The 14,265-nt window shown below is 46.1% G+C and overlaps 1 protein-coding gene across 1 annotated transcript in view; it reads right to left on the bottom strand.

Moving 5' to 3' along the window:
• The window catches only part of LOC136595458 (lysophosphatidylcholine acyltransferase 2-like), a 51,793-nt gene extending 41,453 nt beyond the window's left edge, over window positions 1-10,340 (bottom strand). The window contains exons 1-2 of the mRNA XM_066588700.1: window positions 10,220-10,340; window positions 962-1,115 (exon numbers count right to left, since the gene is read on the bottom strand). Coding sequence (XP_066444797.1) covers window positions 962-1,115; window positions 10,220-10,296 — 231 coding nt within the window. The 5' untranslated portion in view covers window positions 10,297-10,340. The remainder of the gene's footprint in view (window positions 1-961; window positions 1,116-10,219) is intronic.
• Between the last annotated feature and the right edge of the window lie 3,925 nt (window positions 10,341-14,265).

Genomic DNA, 14,265 nt, shown 5'->3' on the forward strand with positions numbered 1-14,265 from the left:
TCAGGTAGTCGAAAAAGCGGTCCAGCCATCATTGTTTGGCCAGTACCAGAGGATGTGCTTTAAGGGGTTGTACCAAGATATAAAGAGATCTAAAGTTACTCAGAAGATGGGGAGTAACTCTATGATCAGTGGGGTGTAACCACTGGGGTTCCCACGAGTCCTGAGTATGGCGGTCCTGACTGTCCCCACAGAAATGGAGGACATGCATGCATTCCATTTATTTCAATGACAACACCGAAATTACCGAATACAAGGACAATGTCTGTCTATAGAGGGGGACTGGAGCATTATATCAGGAAAAATGAGCTTCGGCCATTAAACAGATATAATATGATCATGATCAGTGTGGAGTTTTGCACAAGACTGAAGTTTTATTATTGGGGTTATTTAGTTTAGCAAAAAAGACGGTTGGGGGGGGGGGGGTGGCGACCTAATAATTATGTATAAATATATCGGGGGACAATACCGAGATCGCTTCCATCATCTGTTTATACCCAGGACTGTGCCAACAGAGCGCCCTCTACGTCTAGAGGAAAGAAGGTTTCTACACCGACATAGAAGGGGGTTCTTTACTGTAAGAGCAGTGAGACTATGGAACTCTCTGCCTGAGCATGTAGTGATGGTGAACATGATAAGCGTACAAGAGAGGCCTGGACGCCTTTCTTGGGTGTTACAATATAATATGTTATAGTCACTGATTACTTCAGAAGGGTCGGTGACCCGGGGATTATTCTGATTGCCAGATTGGAGTTGGGAAGGAATATTTTTCCTAAAGTGAGTATAATTGGCTTCGGCCTCATTAGGTTTTTCTCCTTCCTCTGGATCAACATTGCAGGATAGCAGGCTGAACTAGATGGACACAAGTCATTTTTCAGCCTAACACTATATGCTACCAAGTTCCCAAAAGTTACACGTCTCAAGTTGTGACATCTTATAGTAAGCCTTATAATATAAGACTTACCCGGTCAAACAGTGCGAACAGCTCTCTTAGTAGATCCGACACCGGCAGCTTGAGATGATTGGCAAACTCTTCTATTCCAATCCTTCCTCCCTTTGACAAGTTGGCAATAGATGCGTACACTTCCAGCTGTTTCTCAAAATTGTTCCATTTTAGGCTGAAAACAAATTGTTGAAAGTAAGTAATACAGTAACAAATATAAGTAAGGTAAAGGTATTGGGGCACAATCATTTGGCATAGTTTTGGCGCAGAGATTAGCGCTAGCGTGTGTGCTTGTCAAGAATCTGGCACTAGTTTTTGCTTAATGTTAAATATTCTTTAGGACTCACATAGGCGCAGCGATCTACAGCCGCAGTGAGGCTGAAAAAAACCCGCGTAATCATGCGATACTTCCGCTGTGCTCACAGCGGAAGTATCACGTGATGCATGGCTTCCATTGACTGCAATGGACGCCGGCTGCGCGTTTTTCCGCAATTAGAACATGCCACGATTTATTTCATGCTGCGTGAACATTTAAAGGCAGTAAGCTATTGGGTTCATGAAACGCGGCAGAAATCCATCCGTGGGCATTAGCCCCAAGTAGGTAATTCCTGCCTTGACTCCTCTTTTAGGTCCATTGACTTACTTGCCAAAATATATATTCACCTCAATTCACAGCTCATCTAGGCTACAAAATCAGCGTGTATACCAGAACTATCCCTCCGACTATAAAAGTCAGCGTGTATACCAGAACTATCCCCCGACTATAAAAGTCAGTGTGTATACCAGAACTATCCCTCCGACTATAAAAGTCAGCGTGTATACCAGAACTATCCCTCCGACTATAAAAGTCAGCGTGTATACCAGAACTATCCCTCCGACTATAAAAGTCAGCGTGTATACCTGAACTATCCCCCGACTATAAAAGCTAACAACACGGACTTCCGCCCAGGACACAGAGGAAGCAGGACGTGTCTCTCAGAGCTCCTGCGTGACACAACTCCCAGAGACACCGGGACCCTCTAGTGACCCACAAAAAAGCAGCTGCAGGGACGGACATCTCCCCTGCTTGCTAGGCAGAAGTCCCAACACCGGCAAGGGGCCCGGAAGATCCTCCGTGAACCTCCAAACGCGGACCGCGGGAAAGGAGAACCGGGGCACAGAGGCGAGGAAACGGGACGCCCAACCCATAGCCAGCCGGGACCTTGCCTCCGCCGAAGATCTCCGGTAAGGTCTGCAGACCCATCGGCCCCCGCCCAAGACATACCGGGAGCGCCGGGGACACTGCGGCCTGGACGCGCCCAAAGCCGCGGACTAAATTTCCGGCCGCGAGAACCGCGACCAAGCCCGGTAAGAGCCGCGAGACGGGGGAAGACCTCGGGAAGCCATAGAGGACTAGGGGAGACCCCCCGAGAGTAGATACCCCACCGGAACACCAAAGCGGGCAGCAGCGGGCATTGCGCCACAACACCCGGGCCGTGACAGACATAGCCCAGCTCCGCACGGGGAGAATAGCCCGGGAGAGCACCCGGACAACCGGAGAAACCCCCCCCTGAACCGGCGACCCCCCCGAAAACCTGTGGGGACGCAGCGGCCTAGCGGCAGCAGAAGCCACAGCCTAAATTTCGACAGCGACGCCCACAATAAGCCCCGCCCATTACACCAGGCAGGGGAAGGAGCCGAGAGGCAGCAAAGAAGTGTGAAGACACCACACAGCCACACCAACGCTGCAGAGAGGGCCCCAGAACGCAACAGAGGCACAGAGATCCCCTTCAAAGAGAGAGAGGGGGGGGGGAAACAGCCCAAGAACAGTGGGCAACCATAACTACCACACGAGCCCCATCCCAACCTCAAGAAAAACACAAAACCCAGTACATACCACAGAAAAGATCCCAAGGGACTATCATTCGAATTTAACCCCTGACAAATCCCTAAAGAACAAAACAGCAACAGGGGGGGGGGGGGGGGGGGAATAAGGAAAAGAGGGGAGAGAAAGCACAGACAGCACAAAACAGAATAATTAAAGTACACCAAAAACAGGAGTGGGGGAGATAAAAGCGACAAAACGAAACCAGCAGGAACATTAGTCGCGGAGCGAACCAAAGACCCCAGACAAACAGAGATGGAGCAATAGATAATGAAAGATAAGCCACATCCACAACAAAATTAAACTGCAATAAAACCAGAAAAACCTCAAGAACAGGGAAGACATCTCAGCAAATCAACCCGCATAACCACTCGACTTAAAAAAAAACAAAAAAAAAAAACATGGACAAATATCTAAACGAAAAAAACGCAGGCACCTCAACAAGGGCAACACGCCAGCCAAACACAGACAAAACATCTATGGGAGGACAACAAAAGAACAAAGCTGCCAAAAACATCAAAGAAAGAGAAAGCAAAAGCACACACCAACCTACATCCCCTTCGAAGAACCCCCCCACCATGTACCGCGGTCTTACCAGACACCGACCACGAGACAATGGACACTTCCGCCATACAAACTAATGACCAACCAATGAATAACAACATGGACATAACCCAGGCAACACTGGTGGCACAAGAGGTGTCAAAAATGCTTCTCCCCCTATTTGATAACAGATTAGAGGCATTGCATAAATCCATAAATTCAGCATTATCCCAAATCACGGACAACACCCAAAGGCTGACGGAATTAGAAGCGAAAACCCAGAATACAGAACAAACCATAGCAAGCTTGGAAGCCTCGCTACAAAGAAATCAGTCAGAAACCGAAATGCTTCGGGAGAAAATCGACGACCTAGAAAATAGACATCGCCGTAATAATCTTCGCTTTGTGAGAATACCTGAGACAGTAACCAATAACCAGCTTATAACCTACCTAACTACTGAGCTACCACAAGTACTCCAGCTCGACATACCTAAAGACCCTCTAACAATAGAAAGAGCTCACAGAATTGGCCCCCCGGGGGAGGGGCGTAACAACAGAAATAGACCTCGCCCACTGATAGCAAAATACATGCATTGGGCAACAAAAGAAACAATCTTACAAGCTTACAGACGACAAGGAGAACTAATAATACAAGGATCAAAGATCTTACTGTTCCAGGACTTTTCAGTGGCAGTATCACAAAAACGCAAACTATTTACCCCAATCTGCCAGGCCTTACATGAACAAAACACACGCTTCCAATTGCTATATCCGGCAAAGCTCCGAATCCAAGATGGCAATAAATCTCTAATATTCAACACCCCGGAGGAAGCCAGAAGACATCTGCGCATGGAAGAAGACGGAGAACAGGGATGAGAAAGATGGGGAAAAAAGGAACTGCATAGTTGCTCTTTATTATGACCCTGTTCGAAACATCGTGGATGTGGCACCCGTTATGCAAAAGAAAAAGAATTCAATACTGAAAGTTTATATGTTTATAACTATGTTTTTCATGTTTTTTATGTTTTCTATTTTTTTTCTGACCCATTTGACCTTTAGAAAACGGACCGAAAGGAGGATCGGAGAGCCCCGCAGGCATGGCACAATCAACACCCAGTTGCATCCACGGCTCGCTGGGACCGAAGGATGTGACGACAACAAAGAGGCAAAAACCACGGTAATTATAACCGACACATACCAATATGCCCACAGACTTAGAGACAACTGAATATCAAACACCCTCCACGATACAAATACTGTCCTGGAATGTAGACGGACTAAACACACCCATTAAACGAAAAAAAGTACTCACACATTTAAAAAGATATAAACCAGATATAGTGTTTTTACAGGAAACACACTGGAAAAAAGAGGGAAAAGGGGAACTAAAAGCACCATGGATAGACGCATGTTATACAGCCTCCCATACATCAGCATCACGAGGAGTAGCCATTTTGATTAGGAAAAACACACCACATGTAATACTACAAAATATAGCCGACCCGCAGGGCAGATATCTAATAATGAGAATCAAAATGGAAGAACAAATATATACCTTGGTGAACGTATATGCCCCCAACACAAATCAACCGGCATTCTGTGCCACGCTAATAGAAAAACTACAACCGTATCTAAACGATAGAATAATCATGGGAGGAGACTTTAACAGCGTACAAGACGAAATACTGGACAGAACAGGGCCATCCACCCAAACAACCTCAATCACACATGCATTACTAACGCTAAAAGAACAACTCAGCTTATGTGATCCGTGGCGACTCCTGAACCCCACCAATAAAGAATACACGTGCTGCTCCAATGCACACCATTCATTTTCACGCATAGACTTTCTCCTGATATCAAACAGCACTTTTGAATATCACCACCAATCAATAATCCACCCAATATCCCTCAGTGACCATGCACCGATAACAATGAAACTACAACTGATAGCCCCGCGAAGGCTAACCAAAATATGGAGATTCCCCTCATTTTTGTGGGAATCAGAGGATTTCAGGGCATACCTGAAAATAAACTGGAATAATTACGCAGACGACAATAGGGCCCATATAGAGGACATAAACCTATTTTGGCAAGCTTCGAAGGCAGTGATGAGGGGCCATATCATAAGCTACCTGTCCCATAGGAGGAAAAAATTCCAAACAGAATTCGAGACATTACATCACTCCCTCCTGGAGGCACAAAAAGAACATATGAACTCCCATGACGATAATTCATATCAAACTTTCCTCACAGCAAAACATTTACTAAACACATTCGTACATACACACGCACACTGGCAAACACAACTAACAAAAAACAAGTTCTACAGGTGGGGCAACAAGACAGGTCGCTTGCTAGCCAACCTGGCTAAACAAAAACAACCACACAAACCAATATTGGCACTAAGACACGCCAATGGAGATAACCTCACAACAAAACAAGAAGAAGTGACTCAAATACTACACGAATACTTTGAAAACCTATACAGGGCAGAACCAACAAACATGCAGGACATAAACAGTTTCCTAGAATCTGTGAACCTACCAAAACTAACAGAAGAACAAACATCTTTACTAGACGCTGACATACGGGAGGAAGAAGTAAGAGGGGCGATCTCGAGGGCACTAGGGGGAAAAACACCAGGCCCCGACGGATTCTCGACGGAATATTATAAAATACTAATAACAGATATGGTGCCAGTACTGACCCAACTGTAAAACACAATATACAAAAACGACACACAAGCAGAGGACTTTGGAGTATCAAGAACGATACTACTCCCCAAACCGGGCAAAGACCAGACAGAACCAAAATCCTACAGACCAATAGCGCTGTTAAACTGCGATTATAAATTCCTGTCCAAAATACTAGCCGACAGACTCCAGCTAATCCTCCCGTCCATACTAGATCCAGCACAGAAAGGCTTTACACAAGGGAGAAGTGCTTTAAAAAACATCAGAGCCGCCATAGCGGCGACGGTCATAGCACAAAACCCCGAGAGCCAGACTACAATGCTGCTGAGTCTGGACGCAGAAAAAGCTTTTGATAAAATGGCCTGGCCATATTTAAACAGACTGCTGGAAAAAAGAGGCTTTGGACAGATTTTTATGAACTATATAGACACAATGCACACAAGGGCCACCACGACTCTCACAGTCAACGGCCTTAATACTCCCAACATAGACTTATTTAGAGGGGCTAGACAAGGCTGCCCCCTTTCACCACTGTTGTTTAATCTATCAATAGATCCACTGCTTAGATACTTGACACAAACAACGCTATTTACAGGAGCCACATGCGGAGGGACAAAGATAAAAGTAGAAGCATTTGCAGACGATCTTTTACTGGTGATAGACAACCCTAGGGAAACACTAACACCCCTATTACAGGACGTGGAAAAAATCGGCAAACTCTCGGGTTACACTTTAAACCTAGACAAAACAGAGGCTTTACTTCTTAGGGGACAGGCCAAACCCCCATGGGCAATGCAGTATCCATTTAAGTGGGAAAAACACGCAATACAATACTTGGGAGTACAACTCACAAGAAACCCTTCCAAATTATATAACACAAACATAGATCCCCATATCAAAAAATTAGAAGCGACCCTAAGCACATGGAAAAACTTCACGATTTCTTTTCTGGGAAGGGTGAGCCTATTAAAAATGATAGAATTTCCACGTCTATTATACATCCTACACTCACTACCCATATTCCTAAAATTAAAAGACATAAAGAAAATAAACTATCTGTACAGGAGATTCATATGGGGAGGGAAAAGACCACGCATCGCGCTCAAAATATTACATAAGCACAGAGAGAACGGAGGAACCAACTTACCCAGCATACGAGACTACAACCTAGCGGCACAAACACGAATCATTCATGACTGGATTCATTCCAAGTCACACTTCACAAACAAACCACTCGAACAAGAAATGGCCGGCCCAACACGACTCCAGAATATCCTCCACTGCTCATACGCAGAACTCCCAGGAAAAATCAAAAAGAACCCCCTGATATTAACGGCCTGGAAAACATGGAATAAACTGCGCAAAGATAACCAAACATCACCCCAAGTATCGCCATACCTGTCGATAATGAACAACCCCAACTTTCAAGACGGTAATCCCCATAATATATTCGCGGAATGGGAGACCAAAGGAATACACACAATAGACAGACTGCTGCACACAGAGGAAAAACGAATCCTAACATATGACGAAACGAAACAAAAATACCCTGAGATCCAAATCCCACTATTTTCATACCTTCAAGTCAGACACTATATCACAGAACTCATACCACGACTTCGAGAACCTGACTGGGTACAAGCAAATGACATATGGACGGCTAGGAAAACAGGCCCACAGGGAATGATCTCCAAGCTGTACAGGATAATAAGAAATATGAGGGAGCAAGATGACATTGACTCGGGGGTTGGTAAGTGGGCCAGGGACAATCCTGATTTCACACCAACATTGATAATGAAGTCTCTGACCTCAGCACACAGATACTTACCATCAGCCAGATTTCTGGAGATGAGACTGCAAATTGCCCACAGATCATACATAACCCCAAGTAGGGGATTTCAAATAGGAACTTACGACACCCCAAATTGCCTCAAATGCCAGGCGCCATATGCAAACTTATATCACAACCTATGGACATGCCCCCCAATACAGGACTTCTGGACACGGATAGGAGAGTACACAAAAACACACCTGACGAACTTCTGCCCACAAGAACCAACATGGGCAATATTTGGCTACTTAGACTCTGAAGTCTACCACTGCTCGAGAGGCGTTAGAAAACTACTGCACTTCATAGCAGCAGCGGGATTAAAAGCCATTTTACAAACATGGATACAACCATCAGGGCCCCCATTCAGACTGTTCCTGGACAAGCTAGCGTTCCTGTTCCAGATGGATTGGGCGGAAACTTCACTTTTCAAAGAAAAGAAGGTACAAACCTTCTTTGAAACCTGGGGGAGCTTCATTCAATTATTACCACAAAGGGTAAAAGACAAATTAAGAAACTGCTTCTACTACACCTGCTGGTTCCAGGAACAGATAGCAATGGGAGACACACTAATTTAGGGTGATCTACAAATCGTGCCATAGCCTGCGGGGCCTCCGAAAACTTTGAAGATCCTCAACATACAGGTCAGTAGACCAAAAATATCCGTGGTCAAAATGGGTCAAAGGTTAGATTTCATGTATATAATCTGTCTGTTTCAATGTTTTGTTTTATTTTGTTTAGTTTAATATAAATAATATAAAAAATGCAGGCTGGGACAACCAAGACTGATACGGAAAAAAGAACCTGCAAAAATACTGTAATGTTACATGTTTGTCCAGACCCGCTTAATAAAGACAAAGTTTAAAAAAAAAAAAAAAGCTAACAACACACGGACGAGTGCGATATCGGGCCGTGAATCACTCGCTCACCGACATGCGATTTCCCCGCGGATGTGAGGCATTTTTATCTCAAAACCGCCTCGCATCACTTCGGGTAAGTAGCCGTGCCGGAGGATAGCTAATAGCCGTGGCAGAGGATCGCAGAGTTTCTCTCATTGTTTTCAATGGGAGACCTCGCATTGCATCGTGTGCGCCTAGCATGTGGTGCGATGCTGCTGCCGGCCCCATAGAAAACAATGGGACTGCTATGTAAGTTTATGCAGCAAGATAGAACATGCTGCAGTTGGTTACCTGCAGTGCATTGTGGTGCCATGCGGGAAAACATCCTTCATGTGTAGGACTCAATTCAAAAGAACGGGATTTATATTTGTGCGTCTCGCATGATTTTCTCGCCAGTGTGAAGGCGGTCTAAAGCAAAGAGCTTATTCAAAGATTTGGGAAGTTTTTGCCCATGACAAACCTATTGTTCTCTTATCTTAACACAACAAAACCCATTAGAATCAATTCCAAGTGTCAGTAAACCACCCTGATAATGCAACGTGATGACGGTGTGCCGCGCTAAGAGTCAAGCTTAAGACCAAGGCATCTGTACACTGAAAAGAAAAGTCAAGCGGCACAAAAAAAAACTTTTTCAGAAACCTGTGGCTTTGTTTAAACTTCCATGTTATTTTTTTGCATTAGACTTCCTACACAAGGACGAGTGAGACGTCGGGCCATGAAGCTGCCCGATACCGCGCTCATGAGGCATTGCTCAGGCAAAAATACATTGGTGAAGTTCCGATCCTCTTGCACGAATTTCAGGTGCGATAGAGGATCGGAAGCGTTTTCCATTGATTTAAATGGCAACCTTGCATCGCACTCGCATGCACATTGCATGTAATGCAAGAGCAATGCGAGGCATTAAAGCTGTGGCGATGCATTCTGAGGAGTGTGAGGAGTTAGAGCATGCCACGATTTTTTTCCCACACTGCAATTCATATTCTTGTGAGATTGGTGTATCTCGCAGTGCACAGATGTCGTGCAATTTTGTTGGCCACACATATGGACTATTTATGGATGATTACTGGGGGCTGGGTGACTGATGACAGCATGAAGTATTGCTAGCGCATGAACAAAAAAAATATATGTAAGCCTTTCATTGCCCAAATACGTTGCGCAGGAGCATGCATATTTGCGCTTGCGCTCGCCTGCAGAAGCCTTTAACAAAAATCAATCAGCAACACACCTCCATGCATCAATAGGTGGCGACAATGATGAAAGTGTGTTTGGGTCGAATGGTAGTATTAAGGATTACTCATCTCCCATACAATCTGCATTGGCCTGTGTAAAGACTATTTAAATGAGCGCAGATCTTGATGACCTGCGCTCATCATCTAGCTCAAATTGAGTCAAGTAATGAGAACTCAAATTCAACTTTTATACAAAAAAAAGGGAACAACTGCTTCTCACTTTAACTTCCGGCTGATTTTTGTGAACTCCACAAGCCCAGCCTCCATGGGTAAAGTCAGGTCTCTAGCTGTTAGCATTAGTCTGCAGTCTTCATAGGTATGATCAGTGAATGGTATTCCAAGTGACCTGCAAAAGACAGTAAACCATTGTTAATGGTAGGAGCTGCTAAGGAAGGCTCCAAATCCACATCCAATACACAAAAATAAAGCTGTGTACTCCCATTCTAACACTTTTTATTTTTATTTTTAGGTGACTTGGACATTTTCGCTCCTAAGATCTGCGTTCAACCAACAGACTGGCCTAATGTCACACGATGTCAATAGTAAGTAGCTTGTGCCTCTTACAACTAGGAAGTAGCTTGCTTTCTCCCGCGGGGTTTTGAACGATAATCGTTCCATGTAAAAGCAAGCAGAAAATGAACGACTGGATCAGAATCGTCCAGTTGTTCACTGATGAGGGGAGAGGACAGAATATGGGGGATGTAATGAGGGGAGAGGACAGTATATGGGGGATGTGATGAGGGGGAGAAAACAGTATTTGGGGGATGTGATGACGGGGAGAGGACAGTATATGGGGGCTGTGATGATGGGAGAGGACAGTATATGGGAGATGTGATGAGGCTGTCAAGCAGCCTAGCAGTGGTGTAAATTCACCACTTCCAGTGGCGTCAAGGTAAATCATTACCAGACAGTATATGCAGGATGTGATAAAGGGAGAGAGGACAACATGGGGTCTGTGATTGGGGGGAGAGGACAGTATATGTGAAATGTGATGAGAAAGGAGAAGACAGTATATGATAATTGTGATGTATAGGGGATATGATGAGCGAATAGGATAGTATACGGGGGATATGATAAGGGGAGGGGACAGCATATAGGGGATGTGATAAGGGGAGAGAGGATACTATATGGGGGATGTGATGAAGGAAAAGGTTAGTATGTGGGGATGTGATGAGAAAGAAAGTAAAGTATATGGGGGATGTGATAAGGGGAGAGAGGACAGTATAAGGGATATTATGAGTGGAGAGGACAGTATATGGGGGATGTGATAAAGGAAGAGGACAGTATATGGGGGATGTGATGAGGCAGGACAGTATATGGGGGGATGTGATGAGGGAGGACAGTATATGGGGGGGATGTGATGAGGGAGGACAGTATATGGGGGATGTGATGAGGGAGAGGAAGGTATATGAGCGATGTGATGATGGGAGAGGACAGTATATGGGGGATGTGATGAGGGGAGAGGACAGTATATGGGGGATGTGATGAGGGGAGAGGACGGTATATGGGGAATGTGATGATGGGAGAGGAGAGTATATGGGGGATATGATGAGGGGAGAGGACAGTATATGGGGGATGTGATAAGGGGGAGAGGACAGTATATGGGGGATGTGATGAGGGGGAGAGGACAGTATTTGGGGGATGTGATGAGGGGGAGAGGACAGTATATGGGGGCTGTGATGAGGGGAGACGACAGTATATGGGAGATGTGATGAGGCTGTCAAGCAGCCTAGCAGTGGTGTACATCCACCACTTCCAGTGGCTCAAAGTAAATCAGTACCAGAAAGTATATGCAGGATGTGATAAGGGGAGAGAGGACAACATGGGGTCTGTAATTGAGGGGAGAGGACAGTATATGCGAAATGTGATGAGAAAGGAAAAGACAGTATATGATAATTGTGATTTATAAGGGATATGATGAGGGGAGAGGATAGTATATGGGGGATGTGATAAGGGGAGGGGACAGTATATAGGGGATGTGATAAGGGGAGAGAGCATACTATATGGGGGATGTGATGAAGGAAGAGGTTAGTATGTGGGGATGTGATAAGAAAGAAAGTAAAGTATATGGGGGATGTGATAAGGGGAGAGAGGACAGTATAGGGGATATTATGAGTTGAGATTATAGTATATGGCGGATGTGATAAGGTGAGAGAGAACAGTATATGGGGGTTGTGATAAGGGTAGGAGAGGACAGTGTATGGGGGATGTGATGAGGGGGGTGAGGACAGTAGTTGGGGGATGTGATGAGGGGGAGGACGGTCTATGGAGGATGTTATGAGGGAGAGGACAGCATATGGGGGATGGGATGAGGGGAGGGAACAGTATATGGGGGATGTGATGAGGGGAGGGGACAGTATATGGGGGATGTGATGAGGGGAGAGGACAGCATATGGGGGATGTGATGAGGGGGAGAGGACAGTATATGAGGAATGTGATGAGAGTGAGGACAGATTATGGGGAATGTGATAAGGGGGGAGAGGACAGTATATGGGGTCTCTAATGAGCGGAGAGGACAGTACATGGGGGCTATGATAAGGAGGGAGAGGACAGTATATGAGGGCTATGATGAGGAGGGAGAGGGCAGTATATGAAGGATGTTATGAGGGGGAGACAGAACAATATATGGGGGTTGTTATGAGAGGGGGGCAGTATATTGGGGATGTGCTGAGCGGAGGGGACAGTATATGGGGGATGTGATTCGGGAGGGGACAGTATATGGGGGATGTTATGAGGGGAGAGGACGTATATGGGGATGTGATGAGGGGAGAGGACAGTATATGGGGGATGTGGTGAGGGGGAGCAGACAGTATTTGAAGGATGTGATGAGGGGAAAGGACAGTATATAGGGGGTGTGATGAGGGGAGAGCACAGTATATGGGGAATGTGATGAGGGGAGAGGACAGTATATGGGGGATGTGATGAGGGGAGAGGACAGTATATGGGGGATGTGATGAGGGGAGAGGACAGTATATGGGGGATGTGATGAGGGGGAGAGGACAGTATTTGAAGGATGTGATGAGGGAAGAGTACAGTATATGGGGGATGTGATGAGGGGAGAGGAAGGTATATGGGGGATGGGATGAGGGGGAGAGGACAGTATTTGAAGGATGTGATGAGGGGAGAGGACAGTATATAGGGGGGTTGATGAGGGGAGAGGACAGTATATGGGGGATGGGATGAAGGGAGAGGACAAAATATGGGGGATGTGATGAGGGGAGAGGACAGTATATGGGGGATGGGATGAGGGGAGAGGACAGTATATGGGGGATGTGATGAGGGGAGAGGACAGTATATGGGGGATGTGATGAGGGGGAGAGGACAGTATTTGAAGGATGTGATGAGGGGAGAGGACAGTATATGGGAGATGTGATGAGGGGGAGAGGACAGTATATGGGGTATGTGATGAGGGGAAGAGGACAGTATATGGGGGATGTGATGAGGGAGAGGACACTATATGGGGGATGTGATGAGGAGAGGGCAGCATATGCGGGATGTGATGAGGGGAAGAGGACAGTATATGGGGGGATGTGATTGGGGGAATGGGACAGTATATGGCGGATGTGTTGAGGAGAGGACAGTATATGGGGGATGTGATGAAGGAGAGCACAGTATATGGGGGATGTGATGAGGAGAGGGCAGCATATGCGGGATGTGATGAGGGGAAGAAGACAGTATATGGGGGGATGGGATGAGGGAGAGGGCAATATATGGGGATGTGATGAGAGAGAGGACAGTATATGGGGTATGTGATGAGGGGAGAGGACAGGTTATGGGGGATGTGATGAGGGGAGAGGACAGTATATGGGGGATGTGATGAGGGAGAGGACAGTATATGAGGGATGTGATGAGGAGGAGAGGACAGTATTTGGGGGATGTGATGAGGGGGAGAGGACAGTATATGCGGGCTGTGATGAGGGGAGAGGACAGTATATGGGGAATGTGATGAAGGAAGAGGACAGTATATTGGGGATGGGATAAGGTGAGAGGACATTATATGGGGGATGTGATGAGGAGCAGCAGACAGTACATGGGGGATGTGATGAGTCTTAAAGAGGTGGCCTCTGCAGTAATAGTGTCCCCCCACAGTGGCCTCTGCAGTAATAGTGACCCCCCACAGTGGCTTCTGCAGTAATAGTGACCCCCCATAGTGGCTTCTGCAGTAATAGTGACCCCCCCCCCCACAGTGGCCCCAGTAGTAAGTGTTCCCCACAGTGGCCCCAGTAGTAAGTGTTCCCCACAGTGGCCCCAAGTAGTAAGTGTTCC

This window comes from Eleutherodactylus coqui, unplaced genomic scaffold (assembly GCF_035609145.1).
Source record: "Eleutherodactylus coqui strain aEleCoq1 unplaced genomic scaffold, aEleCoq1.hap1 HAP1_SCAFFOLD_214, whole genome shotgun sequence".
Lineage (NCBI taxonomy): Eukaryota > Metazoa > Chordata > Amphibia > Anura > Eleutherodactylidae > Eleutherodactylus > Eleutherodactylus coqui.